General features: G+C 51.1%; 2 protein-coding genes across 5 annotated transcripts; both read right to left on the bottom strand.

Annotated features, from left to right (window-relative positions):
- Positions 1–312: 312 nt before the first annotated feature.
- On the bottom strand, positions 313–7,113 carry TGFBR3L (transforming growth factor beta receptor 3 like). Its single transcript, XM_078151832.1, is given in 8 exon segments — positions 313–436; positions 787–860; positions 1,096–1,254; positions 1,489–1,718; positions 1,720–2,123; positions 2,703–2,852; positions 4,900–4,957; positions 7,034–7,113. Coding segments are annotated over 7 exon segments (1,149 nt in total). The 3' UTR covers positions 313–436; positions 787–792.
- A 32-nt stretch (positions 7,114–7,145) lies between these two features.
- On the bottom strand, positions 7,146–23,881 carry MAP2K7 (mitogen-activated protein kinase kinase 7). Of its 4 annotated transcripts, XM_020978135.2 has the most exons (13): positions 22,181–23,881; positions 20,751–20,798; positions 14,583–14,724; positions 14,160–14,226; positions 13,862–13,975; positions 13,513–13,632; positions 13,203–13,310; positions 12,715–12,894; positions 12,269–12,349; positions 11,697–11,839; positions 8,127–8,172; positions 7,888–8,018; positions 7,146–7,790 (listed from the first exon to the last, which is right to left on the bottom strand). In XM_020978135.2, the coding sequence occupies exons 1-13, from the start codon at positions 22,302–22,304 to the stop codon at positions 7,658–7,660; spliced, it is 1,437 nt and encodes a 478-aa protein (XP_020833794.1). In that variant the 5' UTR covers positions 22,305–23,881; the 3' UTR covers positions 7,146–7,657. The 4 variants fall into 4 exon arrangements, with proteins under 4 accessions (XP_020833794.1, XP_020833795.1, XP_020833796.1 ...); XM_020978136.2 differs by lacking the exon at positions 20,751–20,798 and having other exon boundaries at positions 22,181–23,878; XM_020978137.2 differs by having other exon boundaries at positions 7,697–8,018; positions 22,181–23,880.
- Between the last annotated feature and the right edge of the window lie 1,776 nt (positions 23,882–25,657).

Genomic DNA, 25,657 nt, shown 5'->3' on the forward strand with positions numbered 1-25,657 from the left:
CGCACGCGGGAAGGTATCTGGATAACAGGTTACATACGTGTCTTCCCCTTCAGTAAAATGTAAGTTCACTGAGGGTAAAAGACTGCTCAGCTCCTAGTACAGTGCCTGACACATAGTAAGTGCGCATTTCATTTTTGTTGAATTGAGAGGAGAAATGAACTTGCCCAAGGCCACACTGGTAGGCTGTGGCAGAGCCAATACTGGAAAGAACCCAGGTGTTTTGACTCCCTGGGTGGTGTGACCCTCTTCCCCGACTCCACACTCATCCTGTACAACAAGCCTGTCACTGCACAAAGGGGCAGGGTCCACGGCTGCAGAAAAGTCAGGTTTATTTTTCAGGTTTGGAGATCCTAGGTAAAGAGAGACATGGAGGTAGTGTTTCCAGGACGGGAAGGAGGATGGGGGCGCCTGCTGGGCTCTCCCTGTAGGAGCAACTCTGCAGGAAAGGTATCACAAAATGAATGATAGGATTTAGAAGTGGAAGGGAACTTAGAGATCATTTAACCCAACCCCTTTATTTTATAGAAGAGTAAACAGAGGTTCTGAGAGGGGAAATGGAAGTGTGCGAACTTGGTTGGTGAACTCTGGTCTTTTCACTCAAAGTCCTAGGTTATTTCTACCATGCCAGATTGCTAGACTCTGTGTGTGTGTGTGTGTGTGTGTGTGTCTTTCTCTGTTTCTCTCTCTTCTCCCCAAACTCCTCCTCCTCACCAAGACCCTGAGTAAAATGTGCCAGAACTGAGACCCCTCATCACTCAATTCCCCCTGACTCTGTCCACCAGTTACCTGTTTTCACTGAGATCTCCTAGGCTGGGAGGCACTTGGAGATCCACTGGGGGCTGCCCTTAGTGGGGATGGAGCTGGGAGAGAGAATGTAGGGCTTGATTTGAGGAGTGTGGTAGTCCCTCCAAATCCCACCTAGGGGGAGGGGAATCCTCAGAAGCCCAGTTGTGGGTGATAAAAAAGACAGAGAACCTCCCGTGGTTGAGACAGGACAAAGTGCAGGAATCCCAGCAAATATGTTTGTTGGGTTTTCAGTGATCCTCCCAAGAGAGGCGTGGCAGGCTGGGCCCCAGGACAGCAGAGCCCTCATACCTGTATGCACATAGATCAGACCCAAGCCGGCAGTGAGGGCAGCCCCCAAGACAAAGGCAGAGACAGCGATGGCCACAACTGGGGCAGGCTCCAGGCCCCCGCAGCCTGGGGCTTGTGGATCAGGATGGAGGACCTGGCTCAGTCCGGCTTGTGACTGAGCTTGAAAGGAGAGCAGGCAGGCTCAGAGCTAGGGGCTAGAAGTCAGAGATCTTGCCCCTGAAACAGCCTGCACTCTGCTCTTTAACCCAGGCAGGTAGTCCCCAGTAGTCTTTCTCTTGGGGACCTATCCAAGCCCCTAGCTGTTGCCTGCCTCAGGGATTCAGAAATCCAGCCTTCCCTCAAGCCAGACCTTTTCCTCTAAATCACCCCTAGGAAAGGGCTAAAGGGTCTCACCAGGGGGAATGCGAGGGGGTCTATGGAGGGGTTGGGGCACAGTGACAATGATGGGCTGGGACAGGGTGTGTACATGGGGGCTTTCTCCAACGACCTCTTCCCTGCTTCCACTGCCGGTGCAGGCTTCATCCTGGGAGAGACACTGAGCCCCGGAGGGAATAAGAGATCCCCCTTTCACCACCCTCCCCTTCTCACACTTGCCCCTCTGCTGCAGACCAATCCAAAGACCCAGACTTCTGACGCCACCCTGAAACCTCATCAAGCCAGAGATGAATCACTCCCCCTACCCTTGTTCCCTTCAAGAAGCAGTGTGCTCCCCCCCAAATCTCACAGACCCTTGGGGGGTGGTCGGCACTGCGGGGGTCTCTCCGCAGGGCACCCCGACGGCGGCAGAGTCCCAGCTGGCAGTGTAGGAACTGCACAGAGGCGTTGAAGATGGGGCGCAGGCGGAAGCTGAGTCTGGTTTGGGGCAGGGACCCAGGGGGTGGGGGGTGGAAGGACACAGAGGCTTCTGCTGGGCAGCCACCCCTTAGCAGTAGCAGGACTGGGGAGCCTTGGGTCGGGTCAGAGGAAGGCGATAAGGAGCATCGGTGTAAAAAAAGGCCCCAGCGTGAAGAGGGCTCAGCCAAGGACGCCTGAGAGATAGGAGAGGAGACAGGACGGGACACTGGGATCCAGCTGGCAAGGTGGGCTGAGGCAGCTGGGCTTCCAACCTCCATTCCTCAAGGTGGGATCCACTATCACACCTGGCCATCTCACCAACCCAGGGTTCATAGATCTACTGCTGGGATTTCAGAAATATAATCCAATCCCCCTCACTAACCCACCATAGGATCACACACAAGAGCCAGAAAGGACCTCAGTGATCCATTTTACAAATGGGGAAACTGAGATCCAGAGTGGTTAAACATTTTGTCCAAGGGCATACGAAGTAAGCAGCCGAGCCCTTGCTCAAACCCTTCACCTTTGACTCTCCAGCACTTTCCAGGCTGCTTTTCTAGATAGATGTTAAACCAGAGCCCAGAGCAATGAAACAAACTTGACCAGCCACTCAACAACTATGGGAAAGGTGGAATAGGAATCCATGGTCTTGGAATCCAAATCAAGCATTAAAAAACAAACAAACTAAAACCCCCAACAAACTATATTACACGAGCCCACCAACTCCCATCAGCAGGCCCCCTGGACCCCAGGTTCCAGCCCTCCCCTATCACCTCCATAAACACAGGACTGTTGGCAGGCACCACACATGGCCCTGGGAACCTCTGGAATGTGTCCGAGCTGGAGACAATCAAGTTGAAGGGTGGCCGCCGAGGTCCAGGGCTTGACAGAGCAGGAGACAGGCAAGCTGGCCACAGAGAAAGCTCTTATGATGCTGGCTCCAGGGAACCCACCGTGTGCTAGCTATCCCTTCTGCACCTCCCCCCCCCCCTTCCCCAACTGCAAACAAGAAAGTGACCAAACCTTTCAAGCTTATCTTCAACTGTGACCATTTCTTAACTCCCCGCCTCTGGAGAAAACCCCAGCCCAAGGTAACCTGAGACCTTGGGAGGGCAAATTAAGTTGAGAGGAGCAGACACATGGGCACACAGGTAGGTGAGGGCTAGCTTCATCAAGCTGAAAAGCCCAGAACTGGTTCTGTGGTCTTGTGCAAATGCTTTCCTCTCCCTGTGACTCTTACTGCCCTCTCCAAATGAGAAAGATAATCCCTGCTCACCCTCAGGACATAGCAAATGCATGGTGGATTCGGGTAGGGTTGTTTTGAGAAGTCTGGGGTAAGAATGGATTCTGAGCAGGCCTTCATCTGCTGCTACCACTACCCCCCTTTCCAAGACCAACACCCCTACTCACGTTTGTGACGGATTCTACCTCCCCCAGGGGTGTCCTGGGAGCAAGGGAGAGAGGAAGATTCTGGTAGACCTGGGAGGGAAGGGGAGGTGAAGCTGTCCTGTTCTTAAGTGACCAATGCCAGTTCACCTTCTCCAGTAGTACTGGTGGGCTCCCCAGCCCTCCCACTTTCCCATACTAAGCCCCTCGGTCACAGAAGATAAAACTTTCCAAGATAGAGAATGAGTGTCCAGTGGTTGGGATCCAGCAGCATGTCCAGGAGGGGATGGGTCAGGTGGGAAAGAGTTTTAAGGGAAAAGTCAAGGAAAGCTTAATCAGGAAGTCTGAAGGTTAATTAGTCTACAGGGCTTCATAGCCCTTAACTGAGAAGAACGAAGCCCTGAGAAATGGGTCTGGTGGTGATATGCAGGCTAGATGAGAGCTGAGATATTCTTACCAATATCCCCGGTACCTACCCATTCTACCTGGGGGAGGTGTGGGAGCCTGAAGGAAGAAGGGAAGGAAGAAAGCAGCCAATCCCACCATACTGCCTCTAGGGAGGCCCAGGAGCGTCCTCGGAATCTCTGCTGGAGAAGGGGGAAGCTGTTCTCACACCCTCCCGGGACGGGATCTGGACCCACTCAGTACTAGTGCTGATGTGGAACGGGGCAGAGGGGCTGTGGGTAGCTGGTCCTGCCTGGGGCCCAGCTTGTAGTGCACTCAGGACACAATTGTGAACGTATGGCCTTGCCCCTCCTTCTGCTACGATGGGGAAAGGTATCCATTGACAGGGCTGCAAATCCAGGCAGATGGGGCGGGTGGGGGTGCAGGAAAGGAAGCTCTCTTGTCAGGGCCATCTCCAAGCCTTCAGACTAGCTGGGGCGGGAGAGGGAGGTACCAAAGTGACACCTGAGCTGACCGTGCTGGTGCAGAGAAGAGCAGCTCAAGGCCCTAGTCCCTATGTTGGGAGAGAAGGGATTAAGAACAGTCTCACTTGACCTAGCCGCATCAGGAAGGTCAAACACCAATCCAGGCCACAAGAATGACTCTCAGCTCTCCCACGAAGGCCCTAGAGCCAGACTCTCAAGGCTAGCCCATCCTCCCTCAGCCCCACACCAAGCCAAAGCAACTCGAGGCAGGTGGGAAGTGGCTAGCATTCTCACTCACCTCTATTCCTCTTCTTACAGCACCCTGAGAGCAAACTCTATTCCCCCTCCCCTGCACCCCAAGCCCACCTCCCACCCCCAGCCCTTTTCTCCACTCTGGACATAGCTGAGTAAAAGGGATTTTTTTTTTGGTGGTGGTTTTTTATTATTATTATTATTTTTTTTAATTTTCAAGCTTCTAAGAAGGGTTTACAAACAAGGGCATTTTGTTTTTGAAAAAGGGACAATGGGGCAATACTGCTGGCCCAGGTGCCCCCCAGTAGGCACCCACCCCCCCAACCCCTGTAAGAAGGGAGGGGGCACACACATGCTTCCACCACTGCCTTCAGCCACGAGGTACAAAGCTGAGCTGGGGCCACAAGCTCAGGGGTGGGGAGAGTTAGGCCCCAGGTCCACTCTGCTCTTCCCCCACCCCTACCTCACACTGGCTCTCCTGGCCTCTCCCTGGGAAATTGGCCAGGGTCCCAGGATGCGTCCTGAGAGGGAAGAGGGGATGGGGTGGCTCAGGCATCTGGCTAACTCAGCCTGGAAATCAGCTCAGGAAGCTCAGCTGGGAGAGAGGAAAGAGGGACAGGCCTAAGAACCAGGACTCTGGGCAGGCTGGCTGGCTAGTTGGGGGAGGGTGGCACAGATCCATTTAACACTGAAATAAGGGCTGGGCCCAGGGAAGAGGAAAAGAGCACACATGCTCACAAAACAGAAAATAGTTAAATTAAAATAAAACTGGACAGTTGCCACTGAGCAGACGACCATCCCCCTGGTGAAAGTCACTTTACCTGGCTCCAGGGCATGAGGGGATGGGTACTGGCTGCCCAGATGGAGAGGGGGAAGGAGAGTGTCTGGTTATCCCTGGCACAAGGGGCCCCCAGACAGCCTTCTGGAGGTGGGGGGGGAGGGCACAATCCCCAAATCCCTTTCTGCTGGCAGTGTGGCCAAGCACAGGGGGGAGATGGTACCCACGTCCCTCTGGGCAGGAAAGAAGGTAACTCCTCTAGTTTTAACATGTGGCCTTCTGCAACTATACCGATGAGAACAGAGACTAGACAGACTACAGGGAGATAGATGCTAAAGCCTATGTTGAGCCAGTGAAGTCCATCGAGCTGTGCTGTCCTTCTTACCTTTGGCCTTGGTTCCTGTGGTTGGGGGGGGGAGCGCCTTCTGGGCGTGTGTGTGTGTGTGTGTGTGTGTGCGTGCGTGCGTGCGTGTGTGTGTGTGTGTGTGTGTGTGTGTGTGGTTTTCCATTTGATCTGCATGCATCACCAAGAAAAAAAGAAATACCTCTTCCTCCACCCTCCTTCCCCACCCACCTGACCACCACCTGAAGGCTCTAGAGAGACCAAGGTGGGGCTGCAGGGGGTGGCCAAGAACCACCTCTATTCACGCATCAATTGTAAATAATAATAATAACAATAATAATAATAATAACAACAATAATAATAATAATTAAGAAACAATGCAATAAAACTGCATTTGCCTTTTCTCTGGGGACCTGCCAAGGCAAGTGCCAAGGTGGGCCAGACAGCCATGGGGACCAATTCATCTCCTGTCTTCTTTGTCTGAGGGGCCTGAGAAACTCAGCCTAGATGCTCTCCAGGGTCCTGCCCTGTCTCCTTTCCTGGGGAGGGGTGGGAAGACAGCCAGCCCCACTCATGCTAGCCTTGGGAACAGAGGGGCCCCAAGGTCAGTCCTGTGAGGAGGCAGAGGGCACAGGCACCAGACCTCAGTTTACCCATGAACCTGGAGAATGGAGAGCCAGCTCAAGGGATGAGTTGAAGGAAGCCCTGGGTGGTTTGCTGGGGCCAGGTACCTGTAGCCACTGTCTTCTCCTGCCCTCCACACTTCCTCTTCACCCTCTACCACTAGGCTTGCCCACACTTCCTAAATACCCTGACCCACTCTAAGATTTTTCTTCCGCTCCCAACCTCTGTCCCCATCTCACATCCTCAAACCATCTCTACCAACCTCTGTCTTGCTCCATCTGATGCCCCCAAGTGGCCCTGTGGCGTTTCCAGCTCTTCTGCACCCTCAGCCCTCTGCCCTGACCTGCGTTGTCCTTCACTCCTTCTCCTTCCCTCCCTTCAAGCCCCTTCTGGCCTGCCTGCTAGCCTCGTTCACCACCCTTCTACGTCTCTGCTACACCAATGTCTGCTGCCTTCTGACTGGCGGGCGCCCAACCGCCTGGACCCTGGTGACTACAGCTTCTTCAAACCCTGGCCCCAGGAAGAAGGCGAATTTAGAACTCCCAGAGCAGGCATCTAAGATCTTCAACTCACCCCAGAGCTGGGAACCAGATCTCTCCATGTTTGGGACAAAACAACCTTTAGGGTCTGGCTCAGGGCTAGATGACTGGAGAGGGGGCCAAGCCCTGGTAAGTTCCTCATGAGTATGCATGGGAGGGAGGAAGCAAGGGGAGGTCCCACCGCACACTCCACCGGGCTACTGAAGGCCACAGAGCACCTCAGGAGATGCCACACCCCTGGCATCAGGACCCACAATCTCTGCCCATATCTACCCTTTCTGCTGACAAAGTACAGATTTAAACAAGTCCCCACCACCTGCCGCTGCTGAACCACTGCCACAAGCAGCCAAACACGACTTTGGTTAAAGGTTCTGAAGGTACCGACACCCCCATGTAAGAATCAACCCACCCCACCCCACCCCCACCATATCCCCCCAAATAAAATAAAATAAACTCCATAAAGGACCCCCTGAGATCAACAAGAGAAAAACTGACCCACTGCAGGCCACCTGACCACCCCCAGCTGGCCAGACGTGCTCCTCCCTGCCCCTCCCCCCACATTCCCAGGGACAAAAACCTTGGGAGTGACACCCACAGAGCAGCAAGCAACCCCTCCCAGGCCACCCTACCCCAGCCCTCGTGGCTTGCAAACTGAATCCTCAAGCCAGAAGAGCGGGCAGGAGAGAGGGCAAAGAGAATAAGGATTCTGGCAGCTCTCTCCTGGCCTCCAGGAGCCCACCCAAGCCCAGAGGTTACAACTGAATAAATAGAGTCTAATGGTGGACCTGTCTTCCATCTTCTGTTCACAGTGTCAGGGGGAGAGGGGCGTACAGCTCTCCCCCAGGAAAGGAGCTGGAGGCCCAATCGGTGCCAGTTTGTCCTCAGCCGAAAGGCAGGGGGTGGGGGCAGGCGGGTCTGGAGGGCCCCCGCTTTGTCTTCAGCTCTCTGTGGCTGTCCATGTTTCCGTACTCCCTCCCCAGCTCCATGTGACATCTGGCCCGCCAGCATGGGGGGAGGCGAGCGGAAGACCGGTACGTCTCGGGGCCAGGGTGGCGTAGCCCCTGCTGCAGCTGGAGTGGGGGGAGGAGCAGGCTGACTGGCCATTTGTCTTGCCCCCTTCTCCCCCAGCCCCTGCTGACCCTCCCAGGCTGGTCACCACTTGGCTACCTGAAGAAGGGAAGGTGATGCTGGCTCAAGATGCCGCTAGTCCGAGGGGACTCTGTCTTCGCCATGACATCCTTGAACCAGGATGCCACGTCCACTTCCAGCATCTCGTATCGTTTGATGAAGCTGTGTTCCTGCGAGGGACAGGAAGTCAGGCCCAGGCCTCTCCCCTCCCTCCTTCCCCAAGGCCACAGAGAAGCTCGGTGCCCCCAGCCCCAGGGAAACAGGTAAAGTGTACTCACAAGTAGCTTATTGTATTTTGGTCTCTTCCTGTGATCTTTAGTAAGGCTAGGGAATAAGAACACAGATGTATGAGCATGTGACAAAGGGGCCACCCCGCCTCCTGGAGTAGGGTAGGTTAGAGGGGTGAGGGAGTAGGGGGTGACTTGCTCCTCAAGTCAATCTAGCCTGTCTTGCCTTTCCAAGAACTGACGACCCCAAAAGGCTGCCATCTAACGGGTATACCAAGCCCTCCTCCCTCAAGGGATCTCCAAGGGTTTTAAAGAAATGACTGTTCATGCTTTCAGGTGAGGGGAACCCAAACTTCCTAGCCTCCAGTCCCGGTCACTAGAGGGTGGCACATCTAAGCATGACTGAGGGTTCTTGGAAGGAGTTCCTGCCCCTTTACCCTAAGAATGGGAACTTTGCTAGGGGAAGAAAGAAGGAAACTCATCCTAGGATGGGAGGGAAATGGCCTGTCAGAAGTTAGGGCCAAAAAAGCCAGAGCTGGGCTTGGCAATGTGCTTGGGATCAGAGATGGCTGGGACTCTGAGAACCACCCCACCCTAAACCGGGGTTTGTCTTGGGGTTTCAGTCTTCCAAAATCAATTTTCCTGTTACAAGAAGGGGAAAGCAAGACAGTGGCTCCAGTGAAAAAGACCTAGGGGTTTTAGTGCATCACAGACTTAGTGTGGTTGAGCCAGAGACAGCGTGGTTCTGTGCTGCGCTGAGAGAGGTAGGAGGCTCTGAGCTTGCCAGACTCTGCCCTGGGCAAGTGCCTTGGGGTTTGTCTCTTCTTTCTCTCTCTATGTCATGCCTCATATAGCTCCCACTGTCCTGGCTAAAGAGATGATTCTTCAGATGGCATCTCTGGCCCAGGAACCACACAGGACCTCTCCAGTTAAATGTCCCGTTATCACCTTAAATTCAACTTGTCCAAAACTGAATTTAGCGCGTCCATCCTCAAACCAGATGCTGGTCTTATCTACCTTGGTACTATCCATGACACCTGCATTCTCTCCCTGAAGAAGGTCCAACATCTTAATCCATGCCCTCCTCCACTCTCACTGCCACCACCCATCACAACAGACCTGGGCGACTCCAGCAGTCCCAGAGCCAATCTCCAGCCTCTCTCTATTCCAATGCGCTGGGCATCAGGAGCCAGACGGTCGCTCAGAGGCCATCCGGTCCAATTAATACTTAACCAACAATTGCTTCTCCATTACTGCTGTCATGTAACCCTGTGGGAAGGGGCCGCTCTCCCCCCAGAGGGACCTTTTTTGCTGTTGACAAACGTTCCTTTCTGTCAGGCCTCAGCCTTTGTCAGAAGCTCCTATCCACTGCTCCTGGTGCTGCCCTCGTGAGAACCCTCCAAGTTACTGACGACTGCTGCCATGTCCCCTTCTGCCTCTCCCCCACTTCCCTGTCAGAAGTCTCTTTTTTTCAGGCCCAAACAAACCCTGTTCCTTTGCCAGATTTTCACATGCGCTTAGCTCTAATCCTCTCATGATCCTGACTACCCTTCCGGGGTTCTCAAGGGTAAATGGTCTTCTTAAAACATGTTGCTCCATACTGACTAGGATGCCCAAGAGGTGGGCTGCCCAGGGCAGAGCCTGGCAAGCTCAGAGCCTCCTGTCTCTCTCAGCGCAGCACAGAGCCACACTGTCTCTGGCTCAGTCACACTAAGTCTGTGGTGCACTAAAACCCCTAGATCTGTTTCACTGGAGCCAGTGTCTTCCTTTTCCCTTCTTTTAACAGGAAAATTGATTTTGGAAACACAAACCTGAAATGTCACATTTATCCCTCTTAGAGTTCACATTATTTAGCTGAAGCCATTGCTCTGGCCTGGCCAGAGCTTTCTAAACCTTAATTCTGTCATTCATCCTTCCCAGCTTCACCTTGTTTCCAAAATGTGCTGAACATGCCAAAACGCATCACCATCTCTCATCCTTGGGGCATTCACTCCCTGGAGACCACGTTCCGAGCTATCTCACCCCATCCCTGACCACTCTTTGGTTACAGTGATTCAAGCAGCTCCAGAGCCACCTGTTGTTTTTTTCTCCCCCTCTCCCCATTTAAAAGCAAAGTCTACAGCAGGGCTTCTTAAACCTTTACCACTCATCACCCAGACCCCCTTCTCACAGATCCGGGCAGCACTGGTTGGTGTTACACGGCCTGAGGGCATGCACAGTGCAAAGCATACATTGCTTTGTGTTCAGAATGAGCCCTGCCAGAAACACCTCAGTTTCATTACGTGTTTGATTCTGAATTTTTGGTTGCTGCATGTGCAGAAAACTTTTACTGGTGCCAAATTTTTCACCACCCAATAAGGGGTCACGACCAGTTTAAGAAGTGCTAGTCTACAGTACTGAGTCCCAGTTCCTAAGGCCTGTGGTCAAGAACCTCTACGATACAGCCCCACTCCCTCCTATGTGTCCTCCACAAGCACTGTCCACTCCAAGCCAAGCAGACCTTTTTACCGGGCACTTTCCCACCCCCTACAGCAATCCTTTGGAGCACTCCTGCCAACAACACCCTCTCCTCTTCTTCCTCCCCTACTGCCCTGAATACTGAGGCCATCAATGATCTTTGCCTTCTCAAAAAAGTTCCACAGATTTTTAATATTCTGAAACCCAGAATCTACAAATTACACAGGGTGTCCCAAAAGTCTAAGTGCCATTTAAAACCTTAAAGCACCTTTTATTTTCTTTATTTATTTTGCTTTTTTTGGTGAGGCAATCCGGGTCAAGTGACTTGCCCAGTGCCACGCAGCTGCTAAGTGTCAAGTATCTAAGGCCAGATTTGAATTCAGGTCTTCCTGACTCCAAGGCTGGAACTGTATCCACTGTACCACCCAGCTGCCCCTGACTGTACATTTTCTAACAGTTAGGTCCATCCACAGTGGGAAGGTAGCACCTTACAATGGAAATAATACTGAATTTGAAGGCAAAAGACCTAGGTTCAAGCCTTAGCTTTGCCACTTAATACCTGAATCATTCTGAACAATAGAACAAGCATCTATTAAGCACCTATTATGTGCCAAGCCCTGTGATAAATGCTTTACAAATATTACTTCATTGAATATCACAACCCTGGAAGGTAAGTGCTATCATTTTTTGGGGGGGGGGTGTGAGGCAATCAAGGTTAAGTGACTTGTCCAGGGTCACACAGCTAGTGAGTGTCAAGTATCTGAGGCCCAATTTGAACTCAGGTCCTCCTGACTGCAAAGCCACAGCTCTATCCACTGTGCCACCTAGCTGCCCCCAAAGCACCTTCTATTAAAGCTTTAATGAACATAAAACCACACGTGGACTTTTGGGACACCTTGTAGTCCAATGGGTGAGCCAGTCCCTCTCCACCTTGACCATGAGCACTGTGAGAGAGAGAGATCAGGCCTTCCCCCTTCTTATATCCCCTGCAGTGCTTGGAACAGGCTCCCTAGTCCCTTTTTACTCCTAAGCCCACCCTGATCTCTAAGCCCATATTTAGCACGGCTCTCCTAAATGAAGAAGTTGAAAAGTAGGCACATGGGGAGTTGAGGGAAGAAATGAGGGGTAAACTGAAGACCCAGGGGATACAGGGAGAAGACTCACCAGTCTTTAACAAAGGACTGAAAGTCCACCGAGAAGCCCATATTACTGGGCAGAAGGGGTGGCTCTTCCTGCAGGACCTTGGTGAGGACCTCAAAGTCAGTCTTGCAGTTCTTGTAGGGGAACTGCCCAGTTGCCAGCTCCACCTAGGGAAGAAGGGCTGAGAATGTGGTCACCTTCCCTGCTTCCTTTTTTCTGCCCTCTCTCCAACCCCCAGATCCCCTCTTGCATCAAGTTTTCTACCCTGCCCGCTTCCCTCTTTCACAGAATTTCTGATCTCAAAGGTCATCCAAGTCCAACTGGACCCTGAACAAGACTTCTTTCTATAATAAGTCTGACAAGTTGTCATCCAGCATTTGCTTGGAGACCAGCAGTAATGGAGCATCCACTACCCTCGAAGTGGCCAATCCACTTTTAGAATTCTCTCCCAGTCTCAAATTCACGTGAGGGCTCTCACGTTAAGTCCCATTAACTTCACTTTCCTTCATACTCATTTTATTCTGTTTTGCAACTGTCTCCAGCCCCCCCTGTGCCCAGGATGCTTCGGGGGTCTGGGCCAGGTCTGCTCGGCTCACCAGTGAGATTCCCAGGCTCCACACATCTGCTCGGATGTCATAATCAGGCTTGGTGGGATCTGGAGGGTCTATCCGCTCAGGCTGGTAAGAAGGAAGAGACAGACAATTTCTTCCAACGGCTCTCACAGACATACCCACGAGGACAGGGTAAAGCAAACAGCCCAAGACACACCTGGGAGGGTTACCTGTAGGCCAGAGGACCAGCCCAGGTCAGTAACACCCAAACCGGTAGAGATGAAACACATAATCTCTCTGGCATTGCACAATGTCCCTCCTATTCTCTCACCCCCACCCTGAAAAGGCCAATTCAGAGTAGGTTAAGTTTTAAAAATCCAAGTCTGTGAAGATGTACCCCAGAGACAGGTGACAATCCCTTGGCTGCTCTGATGCCTGGGCCAATGAGGGCCCATCCCACCCCCTGCCCCATTAGGGAGCATGCGGCTTACCGCCATGTAAGCCGCACAACCCGCACTTCTTGTCTTGGCCTTGGAGTCTACCAGACGGCCACTGATGCCAAAGTCACAGAGCTTGATCTGGCCCCGCTCATCCAGCAGGATGTTGGAGGGCTTCACATCTCTGTGAATCACACCATGCTTCTCCTTCAGGTAGTAGAGCGCCTTAACGATCTGCAACCACACCCCCACCCCCAGGACTCTTTCACTGCTGAGCGGCAGGATTGCCCCAGCCACCCTTACTGCCACCCATCTCTTCCATTTGAAGGCTCTCCCCTCCCAGAGCTTGGGGTCCTTCCTACAGCTCCCAGGAAGTGACGGCTTCTCGGGCCCTTTCCCCAAGCCTAAGCAGCAGGCTCATAGCCGTGTCTGTGAGCCAGGGTGAGGGGGGAAAGCTCCAAAGGGACCAGCGTCAACCCATGGGGGGGGGGGCCCAGGAAGAGGCCCCGGACGGTGCCTCCGATCCACTTCCACCAACTTACAGCCACGGTCATCTTGCCTAAGATCCGCTCTGGGATAGGGCCTTGGATCCTCTTCTTCAGCTTTTCGGCACAGGTGCCCATGAGCTCCATGGCGATGAAGACGTCTGTCTGTGGAGGAAACGAGGGAGACGTCACTGGGGGGGAGGAGGGGGCCTCCCTGCCCGCGGGGCCTCGTCTGTCCCTGCGGTGACACAGTCTGAGACACCGGGAAGCCACGGGAAGAAGAGGGTGGCAAGGGAGCGGAGAACAGAGAATGTTGGGGTGGGGACGCTTCTTCTAGGCCAGACCTGAGCCCACCCCCATCACTTACATTAGTAATGAAGGTCCCAAAGCACTGAACGATGTAGGGGCAGTCATGGCTCTTGAGCACCACATCCAGGTCCATAAGAATTCTTTTGTTTTCTTCCTTGTTTCCAGAGCGGCGCATTTGCTGCAGAAGACCATTGGAGTTGCAAAGGGGGTCAGGGCTGGGAAGGAAGAGGGCAGGAAGCAGGGCCTCACCTTGAGTGGGACGGTGGGACCTGTCCTCCTAAAGGGCCCCTCCTCAATCTAAGAGGGGTAGAAGAGAGGGCTCTCACCCGGACCCGGAGACAAGAGCGGGAGCACCTTGACCTGCCCATCTGAGAGATGGAGGCGGGGGGGGGGGGCTGGTATCTCACCTTGACAGCGAGGATGTGGCCTGTCTTCTTGAAGCGCATCTTCCAGACCTGGCCACAGGTGCCACTGCCCATCTCGCCCAGGTTCTCTAGGTCATTGATCTCTGCCTGGTACCTCTGGGGAAGACGAGGAACAGGACGATCACCATCACCAAACATCATTTCCACCTCTGCTTTCCAATCCGCCAGGACACACTACCCCAAGGCTCAACTGTCCATACACACACCCCTTCAGGTCCCCATTGCTGCTTCCAGGGCAACAGGCAGGAAAAGGGAGGGGATGACAGACGATTATTCTCACCTGGCCTCCAATGGTCAGGTATCCTGTCTGCTTCATGATCTCCTGCAGCTTCTGGTCAATTTCGATGCTGGAGGGAAGAAAGATTAGGGGATGGTGACCCTGAGAGACAGACACTTAGCCACGATAGCTCCAAAACAGCTTTACCCAATGGGGCGGCAAACTTCATTGACTCTTCCTGCCCTAACAGGGACACCTGGATAGTCCATTTCCTTATTCTTCCTATTCCAAAATTCCACACAGGCCCACCCCTATTGTCCCAAAGTTTCTTTTCTTCCCACCCTTCCAAATCCCAGGGCTTTCCCCAAAGCTATCCCATCTTCCCAAACAGCAGCAACGTCCTCCTCCATCCTCTAACACTGGCCTTCTCTCCGTATTCCTACTCAGAAACTCAGAAATCTTAAACCACCTTCTGTGTCTCCTCACCTCTCCATGCTGCGTGGCATGAACAGTGGTGTTGGGAGCCCCAACATGTGCCGGGGCCGAGCTGGTGGGGTGGGCTGCTGAGGGGAGCTCTCAGAGGAAGGCGATCGGCTACCCCCATCATTGGCCAGCGGGAGTTGCAGAGCTATGAGAAAGGAAGTGAGGAAAGGAACAGCCAGGGGTGTAAAGGGAAAAGAAGAAAGGTCAGTTTTCCAAGGACAAGGACAGCCCACCTTTCAGGCCCCACAAGACCCTGGCCAAAGAGCTCCTCCATTACAACTGACAACTACTAAGGAAGCCATGATGATGCTTAGAAAGGGCCCAAGGGTTCCTGGCCCTCCACAAGAGGGTCTTGCAATTCATCTTCTCACTTCTCCAAAGTGGCACAACAGATCCAGGAGATTAGCCACCCAGTAATGGGCCTAGATGCCAGGGACCTTTCTTCTTCAGGTCACCCCCTTTCCTACACGAAGGGAGAGAACTCAGTCAAGCTCTATTCTAGACCTACTTGACTCACTTTCAAGGGAAGCGAGATGACCGAACCCAAGCGGCCCCATCATTCAGAACTGGACGTCAGGAAAGCTAACCCAACTCTGTAGGGAAATCTCCTCCCAGGTTTGAGGGAAATAGAAGCTGAAGGCTAGCAGAAGACTGAACGACCAGGGACACCCCTTTTCCCTCTCCCTCCTCATTCTCAGCCAGGACAGAGCTTGGCCTTCAGTTACCTACTAGTGCTACCCTTAAAGAGCTTGAAGCACTTAACAAGTATTGATTTGTCCATCTTTGGCCCCGGGAGAAGGGACCAGTTTATCCTTCCATTCCTCTGATTATAGAGGGAGAGCTAAGGAGGGGACAGGATCCTTCAGGAGGCTAGAACCCACACCAAACTAGAGATTTTCTTTGCAGCTCCAAAAGAAACAGGAGGTCTTATGCTAGGCTGGGCACATCTGTGAATGGACAGAGAAGGGGATGGGAGAGAAGAGCAAAGAGGACTTGGTTTCCTAACACCCTCTAGGCCCCCCAGGCTGCCCCAGAAACATTACCTCCACTACTGACAGAGCTTCAGTTCCCCCACCCCTGCCTCCTAGGGCCTAAAAGAAAGCAGATGGTGGGCCAGGGAAATCACAAAACTCTCAGCAGTAGAAGGGACCTGAGGGATTATTGCCGACCCCCTCATTTTACAGATGGAGAAAGTGAGGCCTGAAGAGGGCAAACCACTTATCCAAAATCCTGCTGTTTTCTGGGCCTCCAGAAACCTCCCAGGACAGGGCTCTTTCCTCATCTCAATGCACAGGAAACAAGCCCCTAAATGTGGTTCACAATCGCTGGGGCCTGGCTTCTGAAGAATCATTGCTCTTGGTTTGCTAGGATTCAGGGAGGCCCCAAGCCTTGGCAGGAAGACATGTGGAGCCCATTGGCAAAGCTGATCCAAGCTCATGCCCTCTCCTAGGAAGGGGAGAACTGAGAGGCCTGAAGGACAAACCGAGCATGAGCCCCGGACACCAGCTGTCCAACGTTCGCCTGTCAGTCCTGCCATCTATTACGGCTATACATGAGGGCAGGCCTCTAGCAGGCCTTTTCCCAATGCCCACCCAGCCCCATAAGCAGAGGGAAAGACGGAAGCCAAAGGGTTGGGTGGGGCAGGTTCCCAGGAAGAAGTCAAAGGGAACTCAGGAGTCCAGCATCCTCTTCAGTGAGCTCCCTCTGAGAAGCAAGGTGGGGTGGAATGGGGAAGATCACACCTCCTGACAGCCTATCAAATTATATCACATCAAGCAGCCTGCATGCAGGACAGCCGGACCCTTCATGCAACTAACAGCCCCCAGGAGGGGCAGGACATGCTGCAGGCAGGCAGGCAGACAGCCACTCTGGGTGAAGGATGGAGGATGGGGATGAGGAAAAAAGGAGTAACACTCAAGAGTTAAAAGGAGAGAGAGGAGTAGGAAATCTGGAAAGAAGGACAGCTTTAAACAAAAACAGGAGAGTCTGAACAGCCACGAGGAGAGCGTGGGGGAAGGGAGAAAGAAAGACATTGAGGTTAAGGACAGGAAAACTACAGGAGCAACCCAGGAGTCCTACTACTCCACTAAGTAGGGTCACAAAGGGATAGGATAGGAGCCAGAGGGCTCACGAAGGAAGGCTCTCTCAACTCGTACCAGGAGTGGTAATGGGCTGCTGATGGCTGCTGACGGCAGGGAAGGAGCTGCTAAATAGATACAGAGGCTTAAGAGAAGTTGGAAAAGATGAGAGCTATTGATTGGGGAAATCAGAACAGTCAAGGCAGAAAAAAACAACCCTTCAAAAGCTGCTCTATCTTGGCTCAGCAGGGAAACTGCCCTTAGAAAATCTTCCAGGCTAGTCCTATATCTTCAGTATTAACAGGCAGGAAGCCTGAAGGCAAATACTACTGGCTGTCCTGACTGAGAGAAAGGGGGTCCATTCTACTTAGGTCCTTCAAGTAGGGTAGCCAAGACCCATAGCCCTTTCCCAAATAGCTGGGTCACAAAAATGACCCAATGTCAGTCTTTCAAATGGGGCCTCTCTGCTCCAAGATGTTTGTCTCCAGGGACTCCCGTGCCCCTGGGAAAGAAGATGGGTTATTCTCTAGGACGAATGTCTTTCAGTTCCAGTTCAATTAGGTGAGGCAGCTGGACTCTGAGTCACTGCAGTAGCTCTGTCCCATCCTCCACTTCCCAGGTTTCCTCAGGTGTAAAGATTTCGCTTACTTAAACATGTATAAACTAAATTAAGGGGAAAGGGTTCCTGTCCACCAAGGCATCTAGGGAGGTCTGCGCAGCCCAGAGGCTAGGCAAAGCACACTGCCTTGATTAATAAATGTCTATTTAGCTGGTAGCAGTAAAGACAAGGCTCCTACTACAAAATAAGAAAAATCTCATGGAACAGTAGTCTGAGATTGTTTCAAATGCTCCTCCTCTTCCCACCTTAGGTATTTCTCTTTGTGGTCACCGTTTCCTCATTTACTCTTCGTCCTGCTATTTTAGGACAAAGGCCAAGCATTTCCCTCTCCAGCCTCTCTCCTCTTCTCCATGCCACCCATGTCCCTCGACACTCTAGAGACTGGCCCCACTCCTGCCAGCACCATCTGTAGTAGGGCCAGCCTGTGGGCCATCAGCCTCTCACAATCTTGCCACTAGAACTCAAGGCTGGCTCCTAAGGCTACTTTAAGTACCTTCACTATAAAGTGAGAATCAGTGGCTCAGATCCTTGGGAAGCAAGAAGGGAAAGAAAAAGGCTCCGAGTATTATCCATAGGCCTCAGGAGGGACCTGAGAGATCCTTGACTCCAACGCCCACATTTCACTGCTCTCCTAAAATCTGGGGAGGGAACAGGCCAAGGAGTAAGACCACAGGAAAAAGAAACGTGAGGTACACCTTCTGCCCTTTCAGGCTCACTCCATAGCCTAAGTCAGGGAGCCTAGACATGAGGAAACTGGCTAAGGGGGTACTATTGCCATAGTTGTCACTGAACTTTCCAAATGAAGTGACTCCAAGAGCAGGAGAGCATTAAGGCTGAAAAGTACTTAAGACTGTCTAGTGCACCTCCCTCCTATCCTCGGAAAGAATCCATACCAGGGCAGACTCTGGCTCCCTGACTCAACTCTGCCTGCCCAATCTGTCAAAGGACAGCCAGAGGAAAGCTCAAAGGGCTGGAGAACCTGAAACAAAATTCCCACCAACTTCTTCCAGATGCTTTTATTCATCCCTCCTACTAGGAAAAAAAGGCTTACTGTTAACTTACTGTTACTTTTAGTGCAAGAGAGTGCCACCCCACCATCTGGGGCCCTCCTCACCTCCTCACTCTTACTCTCCCCATATCCAAACTGCTAAGTCCTATCAATTCTACCTCTACGTGTCACCTTCTCTCCTCTGACACTGCCATCGTCCCGTTGCAGGCCCTCATCACGTCATGCCTGGACTATTCCAACAGTCTGCTGGTTGGTTTTCTGCCTCAAGTCTCTCTACACTCCAAACCATCTTCAACTTGGCTGTCAAACCGATCTTCTTAAAGTGCAGGATTGGCCATGCCACTCTCCTATTTGATAAACTCCAATGGTTCCCTATTGCCCTCAAGATAAAATATAAGCTAGCTATTAAAGCCTTTCCTAACCAGGCCCCTTCCTACCCTTCCTGTATCCTACAATCCAGTAACTGGCCTCCTTTCTGTTCCTTGCACAAGACCCTTCATCTCCCAACTCTGCCTTTTATAATAATGATGATAATAACTAGCATTTATATAGCACTTTAAGATTTGCAAAGGGAGAAAAAACAACCCTTCAAAAGGTGCTCTATCTTGGCTCAGCAGGGAAAATGCCCTTAGAAAATCTTCCAGGCTAGTCCTACATCTTCAGCATTAACAGGTGGGAAGCCTGAAGGCAAATACTACTGGCTGTCCTGACTGAGAAAAGGGGCATCCATTCCACTTAGGTCCTTCAAGTAGGGCAGCCAAGGCCCATAGCCCTTTCCCAAATGGCTGGGTCACAAAAATGAGAGGCCAATGATTCCCAGGTCAGTCTTCCAAATAGGGTCCCTCTGCTCCAGGATGTTTGTCTCCAGGGAGAACAGTGCCCCTGGGAAAGCAGACGGGTTGTTCTCTAGGATGAATGTCTTTCAGTTCCAGTTCAATTAAGTGAGACAGCCAAACTCCCATCCTCCATATTTTATTCTCATAATAACCCCAGAAGGTAGGTGCTATTATTATTCCATTGTACACATGAGGAAAGTGAAGCAGAGAGAGCTTAAATGACCTGCCCAGAGTCACACAGCTAGTAAGTGTCTAAGGCTAGATTTGAACTCGGGTCTCCCTGACTCCGGGTCCAGTGTTCTGCCTTGGACAGTGTCACCTGGCTGTCCTTTCTGTGGCCGTCCCCTATGCCAGGAATGCTTTTCTTCCTGATTTCTGGCTCCTCGATTTCTTCAAGGCTTAGCTTGAATCCCATATTCTCCAAGAAGCCTTTCCCTATCCTCCTTAAAGTTAGTGACTTCCTCTAAGATTATCTCCAACTCATCCTGTATATATTATTTCTACACAACTATGTACAAATCTTGTTTGCATGTCGTTTCCCCCATCAGACTGAGCTACTAGAGGGCAAAAATTGTTTTGCCTTTTTTTACATTCCCAGTGCCCGACACATGGATGGTGGTACTAAAGGTTTACTAACTTGACACAGAAGATGGAGCTTGAAGGACAGGGTGCAGCCATCACTTCCTATACTATTTAGCTGACTTTACTTCTAGGTCCAAGTTTTAGGAGGATGATGCTGTGTGGCTATTTTGCTCCATCTCAGTCAGCTGCATAGAAACTGGACCCCTGGGGTAGAATGCAGGATGGGGTAGCTGGTCAACTGGGTCAGTTGGAAGACAGGCAAAATATCACAACAGGTATCATGTTTGAGTCAATTTCACGATGAAATAGGACTACCGGAATCACTGGGTCCTAGGGAACACAGAATACCAGGGCTGCTCCGACAATTCAGGTGGGGACTCAGGGGGCAAGAAGCAAGGAAAACTGAGCAGGAAGGTCCTACTCCTGGCAAGTGCTGACTCAGGGGAAAAACCTGGGTGGCTAAGGGCTAGATAAGGGACAGGAATGGAATAATAAGATCCCAATTCTCTGGGTCACCCGGGTTCAACTTCAATCATTGTTTGGGCTAAGGTCCCAAGAGCATTAAGTAGTAGAAACAGGTAGATGAGGTGGGGTACAAAACTAATCAGGAATGGATGTTAAGAGAGAAATAATCAGAATATACACACACAAACACACCCAGTCACACAAAGCCAATCAGTAAGAGGCACATACAACATGCCACACCACAGCCAAAGAATTGACATACATACTTCCTTGGATACAAAGAGATCCATCCACATATACACACCTGCACTCAGACAATCCCAGAAAGGAAGCCAAAAAAAGTCAAAGGCTGAGAGAGACTTCACATCAATCTACAAAGAAAGGCATGAACAGGACAAAGAGGCAGAGAGACAGAGAGAGAGAGAGAGAGAGAGAAATAGGTAGACAAATATAATGGCTCAGGTAGAGAAAGAGAAAGATAGACAGGGAAAACTGAACACATAGCAGTTCTATGCGGGCTGAAGGCAGCAAGTTAAGTCAATGATGCAGAAGTCCAAGCGGTGATGATAAAAAGGCTGGTACCTGCTCGTTGGGACGGGGCAGGAGCAGGGCTTAGAGTGATCACAATAACTGGATGGGGAAAAGGAAGAAAAATAAAAACAACAACACCACAATAAATAACAGAAACTACCAATTGATCCAAAGGAAAGAAATCAAATCATAACAAAGAAGAAAGGGGAAGGGGAGGCATCAAATCAATTTGAGGGGAAGAGATAAGGAGAAAACCAACAGAGATGGGAAAATGGGATGGAACCAACAACGAATGCAGACACCTGAAGGGGAACCCCCTCCCCCAATAGTCCTCTCTTTCTGATTAAAGGGAACTGGTCCCACCCCTCATTAAACCCAATCCAGTGTCAATTTTACTTCCTGGGAGTTCATGGCTGATCCAGGCACAGGCAAATACCCAAATAGTGGCCCAGGGCAAAATGGCATTACTCAGCCATCTGGAAAACAGTCCCAATGGTCTCCTGCCTCCTACCCCCCAAAGAGCAGTGGCCCTACCAGGTGAGGGACTCAGGCACTCCCAATTAGAAAGGAGAGGAGGAGAGGCAAGGAGGGAAAGACGAGAATCCCAGCATCTATTGGGGGGGGGGGGAATGCTGAGGGAGTTCAGGCAGCACTGAGTGAGAAGGCCCAGGTTCCCAGATCCAAGCTTTCTCCGCCTTGCTGGAAAAGGAACCCAGGACTTCCAATAAGGACCTGTCCCCCGGCTCTATAAAATGCTGGAGGATCTCCTCTCTTAAGACTATCACTGGAAAGGCTGTTGAAATTCCTGCAAAAAAGCAATCCTTTGCTCCTTCCCTCCCCGAAAAAGCTAAGAGCCAACTCGGTCTGGGAGTTACTAACACTTGAAAAGTGGAAAGGAGCACATGCTACTTATTGATAAACGCTTGGAAGAGGAATGGTAAGAGATGGGGAACCAAAAATCCCCCCCCATTCCTCCTCTACTCCAGATTGGGAAGCAGGAGGGACTAATTCTCCTTTCCACTATCTCCCCAAGCTGGGGAGAGAAGGAAGGGCTCCTTTGCCCAGAAGTTTAGGAAAAGGGGGAGGGGGAAAGAGGAAGGGGGTTGGTAGAATTCCTCCCTCCATACTACCCCCAAGGGGATTTAGGGAGGAAGGAAGAAGAGGGAGAAAAAGGGGGGGGGCGGGGGAGTTTGGGGAGGGGCTCGGTGAGTTTCTCGCCCCACTCCAGGTCAGGAAGGAGGGGACCGGAAGTCTTCTCCTTCCCCCAGGCTTGGAGTACAGCCCTGGGTCAGGGTGACCCTCTCTCCCCATGGTCAGGAGAGGGAGGGGGAGTCTCGGGAGGGAGAGGAACCTTGAGGGGAAAGCCGAGGGGTTCCGGAAGCCAGAGGCGGAGCTTGCGGACAGGGGGCGGGGCCTCTTGCCCTGACGCCCCGCCCACCTCCCCTCCCCCCATTCCCCTCCCCCCTTGCAGACTTCCTTACTCGGCCTGGGCCGCTGAGGGCTGATCTCCAGGTTGAGGTCGATCCTCCGCCGGGCCTCGCGGTTCTCCTGCTTCAGCTTCGCCTCCAGGCGGGATAGCTTCTGCTCCAGGGAGGACGCCGCCATCTTCCCCGCCGCCGCCGCCGCCGCGCACCTCCCGCCCGTCCGACCCTCAGACAAACACCGCACTGCGCTTGCGCTGGGGTGACCCCACCAGGCCTCCGTCCCGCTCCGAAGTGCGCATGTCTGTATCTGTCACCGCCCGCCCTTCCTTTTCGGAGCTCACTGCACCTGCGCTCTTCCTTTTCTCCCGCCCCTGTCCCCGCTTCAAGTTCCCCGACGGCCAACGGTGCGCAAGCGTGGCAGGAAGGCTCGCGCCACCAAGGGATCGCCTCCGGCCACGGAGAGGAGTTCGTACTACGCCTGCGCGGGGACGCCCGTAGCCCACTGAGGAGGAGGAACCTTATAGCTACAGGGATTGCTTTCTGGCCAAGGGGAGGAGGGATCTCTGGGCGCAAGCGCGCGCTGGCTCGGCCGGGGAGGAGGAGTGGACGCCGTGGAGGGGGAGGGGACTCTGCGGTGCGTGGGCGCGTGGGGCAGTCCCGGCTTCTTCCGGTCGCGGGGCGTTAACGGTCGTTGCTAGCTGTTCCTTGGAGTTGCTTGGGGTCCTCTCTTGGACATGAGGCACAGAAAAGTGGGACCTTTGGCCCAATAACCCTGTAGGACCCTCGACGGGTTTGAGAGACGAAGACCGGGCCGGGAGCTTCCGGAAGGTCCGGTGACCCCGCCTACCCCCTGTTTTCCTGCCCTGGCTGGCCTTTCCTCCCTCCCCCCCAGGCGACGTCTTTAATGTCCCTAATTAATAGATCCAGCGCTTGATTACTCCTCACTAATTGAGGCCCAAGATTAATGGCCAACCCTCAATTGGACCATTAAGGGACTAGTATTATTCATTGAGCTGGAAGGGAGAGCATCATTTATGGAGGAAACCGAGGCATCGAGAGGGAAAGATTTGCCCGAGCCCTGGCCGCTGGTTGGTGCGAGATCTGGGCCTCCCAGACTTGCTCCTCATGCTAGTACAAGTGCCTTTTCTGCAACAGAACGACGTCCTACAGTCCCCCGGCCCTTCCTGGGCCCAGGCAGCCACCAGGCAAATGTAGGCCGATGGCCACTGAAAACAGACCTACAGACTGCTGGACTCTAGGAGCAGTCTCCTAGCAGAAAACCAAACCCTTTCGGCTTTGATAACCAATGAAAGTTAGGCCTGGAAAGGGACCTTAACCTGATCTTATTTTAATGAAAAAAGAAAAGGCTCCACGGGTAAAGAGCCACTTGCCCAAGGTCACACCAGTGAATTGGGACTAGAAGACGGCTCTCCAGATTCCTTAGCAAAGAAAAGGAAAACAGTCTAGCAGAAAGGGTATGGACTTATACCATTTACCATGATACGGTCAAAATGGATACATGACCTAGATATAAAGGGAGATAAACATAAATTAGAAAAACATGGATTCTTCAGTTGATAAATGGTCAAAGGATATGAACAGACAGCTCTCAGATGAAGAAATTAAAGCCATCTATAGTCATATGAAAAAATGCTCTAAATCGTTATTGATTAGAGAAATGCAAATCAAAACAACTCTGAGGTACCACATCACACCTATCAGATTGGCCAACATGACAAAACAGGAAAATGATAAATGTTGGAGGAGATGTGGGAAAATTGGAACACTAATACATTGTTGGTGGAGTTGTGAAATGATCCAACCATTTTGGAGAACAATTTGGAACTATGCCCAAAGGGCTACAAAAATGTGCATACCCTTTGATCCAGCAATAGCACTTCTAGGGCTATATCCCAAAGAGATCAAACAAATGGGAAAAGGACCCACATGTACAAAAATATTCATAGCAGCTCTTTTTGTGGTGGCAAAGAATTGGAAATTGAGAGGATGCCCATCAATTGGGGAATGGCTGAGCAAGTTGTGGTATATGAATGTAATGGAATACTATTGTGCTATAAGAAATGATGAACAGGCTGACTTCAGAAAAACCTGGAAAGACTTATATGGTCTGATGCTGAGTGAAGTGAGCAGAGCCAAGAGGACTTTGTACACAATAACAGCCACGTTATGTGATGACTAAGATTGTTAAACTGAACCTTTCTCAGCATTATGAGGATCTAAGACATCTCCAGAGGCCTCGGGATGGAAAATGCTGTCCACATCCAAAGAAAGAACTATGGAAGTCGAATCACTCTCACTTATTTTTACCTTCTGTTGAGTTTTGTTTCATCTTTCTGATGGTTCCTCCTATTGGTTTTAATTTTTACTTACAACCTCACTAATGTGAAAATATGTTTAATGGGTATGTAAATGTAAAGCCTATGTCAGATTGTGTGTCATCTTGGGGAGGGTGGGGGGGAGGAAGGGGGAGAAAAATTTTCAACTCAAAAGCATATGGAAGTGATTGTTGATAAATCAAAATAAATTAATAAAATTTAAAAAAATTAGAAAAACATAGAGCATATTATCTATCAGACCTATGGATAGTAGAAGAATTTATGGATAAACAAGATAGTATTGTGACATATAAAATGGATAATTATGATTATGTTAAGTTAAAAAGGGGTTTTATAAATAAAACCAATGTAGCCAAGGTTAGAAAGAAAGCAGATTAAGAAAAAAAATTGATAGTTTTTCAGATAAAGGTCTCATATCTCAGATATATCACTTGTCAAATTCATAAGAATATGAGTCATTCCCCCGTTGATAAATGGTCAAAGAATATGAACAGGCTGTTTTGGTTTTTTTTGTTGTTTGTTTTTTGGGGTGGACATTGGGATTAAGCAACTTGCCCAGGGTCACATAGCTAGAAAGTGTCTAAAGTCAGATTTGAAATCGGATCCTCTTGCCTCCAGGGCTGGTGCTCTGTTGCACCACCTAACTGCCCCAACAGGCTGTTTTTCCATGAAGAAGCCAAAGCTATAAATAGACATATGAAAAAATACTTTAAATCATTGATTCAAGAAAAGCAACTTTGAGATATCATCTCACACCTATCAGATTGACTAAAATAATAGAAAGGGTAAAGACAAATGTTGGAGACAATGTGGAAAATTGGGACACTAATATGTGGGAACAGGTAGGTTAGAAAACTCTGTATTTGCCCCAGCAATACTATTATTAGGTCTGTTTCCCAAAGTGATCAGGAAAAAAGGAAAAGAGCCTATACATTCTAAGATACTTACAGCAGCTCACTTTGTGGTGGCAAAGAACTGGAGATGCTCATCAGTTGGGGAATGGCTGAACAAGTTGTGGTATGTGATTGTGATGGAATACTACTGTGCTGTAAGAAATGATAAGCAGGTTGATTTTAGAAAAACATAGACTTGCATAAAATAATGAAGAGTGAAATGAGCAGAACCATTGTATACAATAACAGTGATCTTGTTCAAAGAATAACTGTAAAAGACTAAT

This window comes from Phascolarctos cinereus, unplaced genomic scaffold (assembly GCF_003287225.1).
Source record: "Phascolarctos cinereus isolate Bilbo 61053 unplaced genomic scaffold, phaCin_HiC Scaffold_4;HRSCAF=312, whole genome shotgun sequence".
Taxonomy (NCBI): Eukaryota; Metazoa; Chordata; class Mammalia; order Diprotodontia; family Phascolarctidae; genus Phascolarctos; species Phascolarctos cinereus.

Bases quoted from the DNA above. Each gene is read 5' to 3' on its own strand.
- MAP2K7 (XM_020978135.2), bottom strand. From the start codon at position 22,304: ATGGCGGCGTCCTCCCTGGAGCAGAAGCTATCCCGCCTGGAGGCGAAG. The intron at 14,725-20,750 runs GTACCAGCCTTT...CCTTTCTCATAG, and splicing joins TGCCCCGTCCCAACGAGCAG to CTCTGCAACTCCCGCTGGCC. The intron at 11,840-12,268 runs GTGAGCCGAGCA...CTTCTTCCCTAG, and splicing joins GGAGCCTGGGAATCTCACTG to GTGGAGCTGGCAACTGGGCA.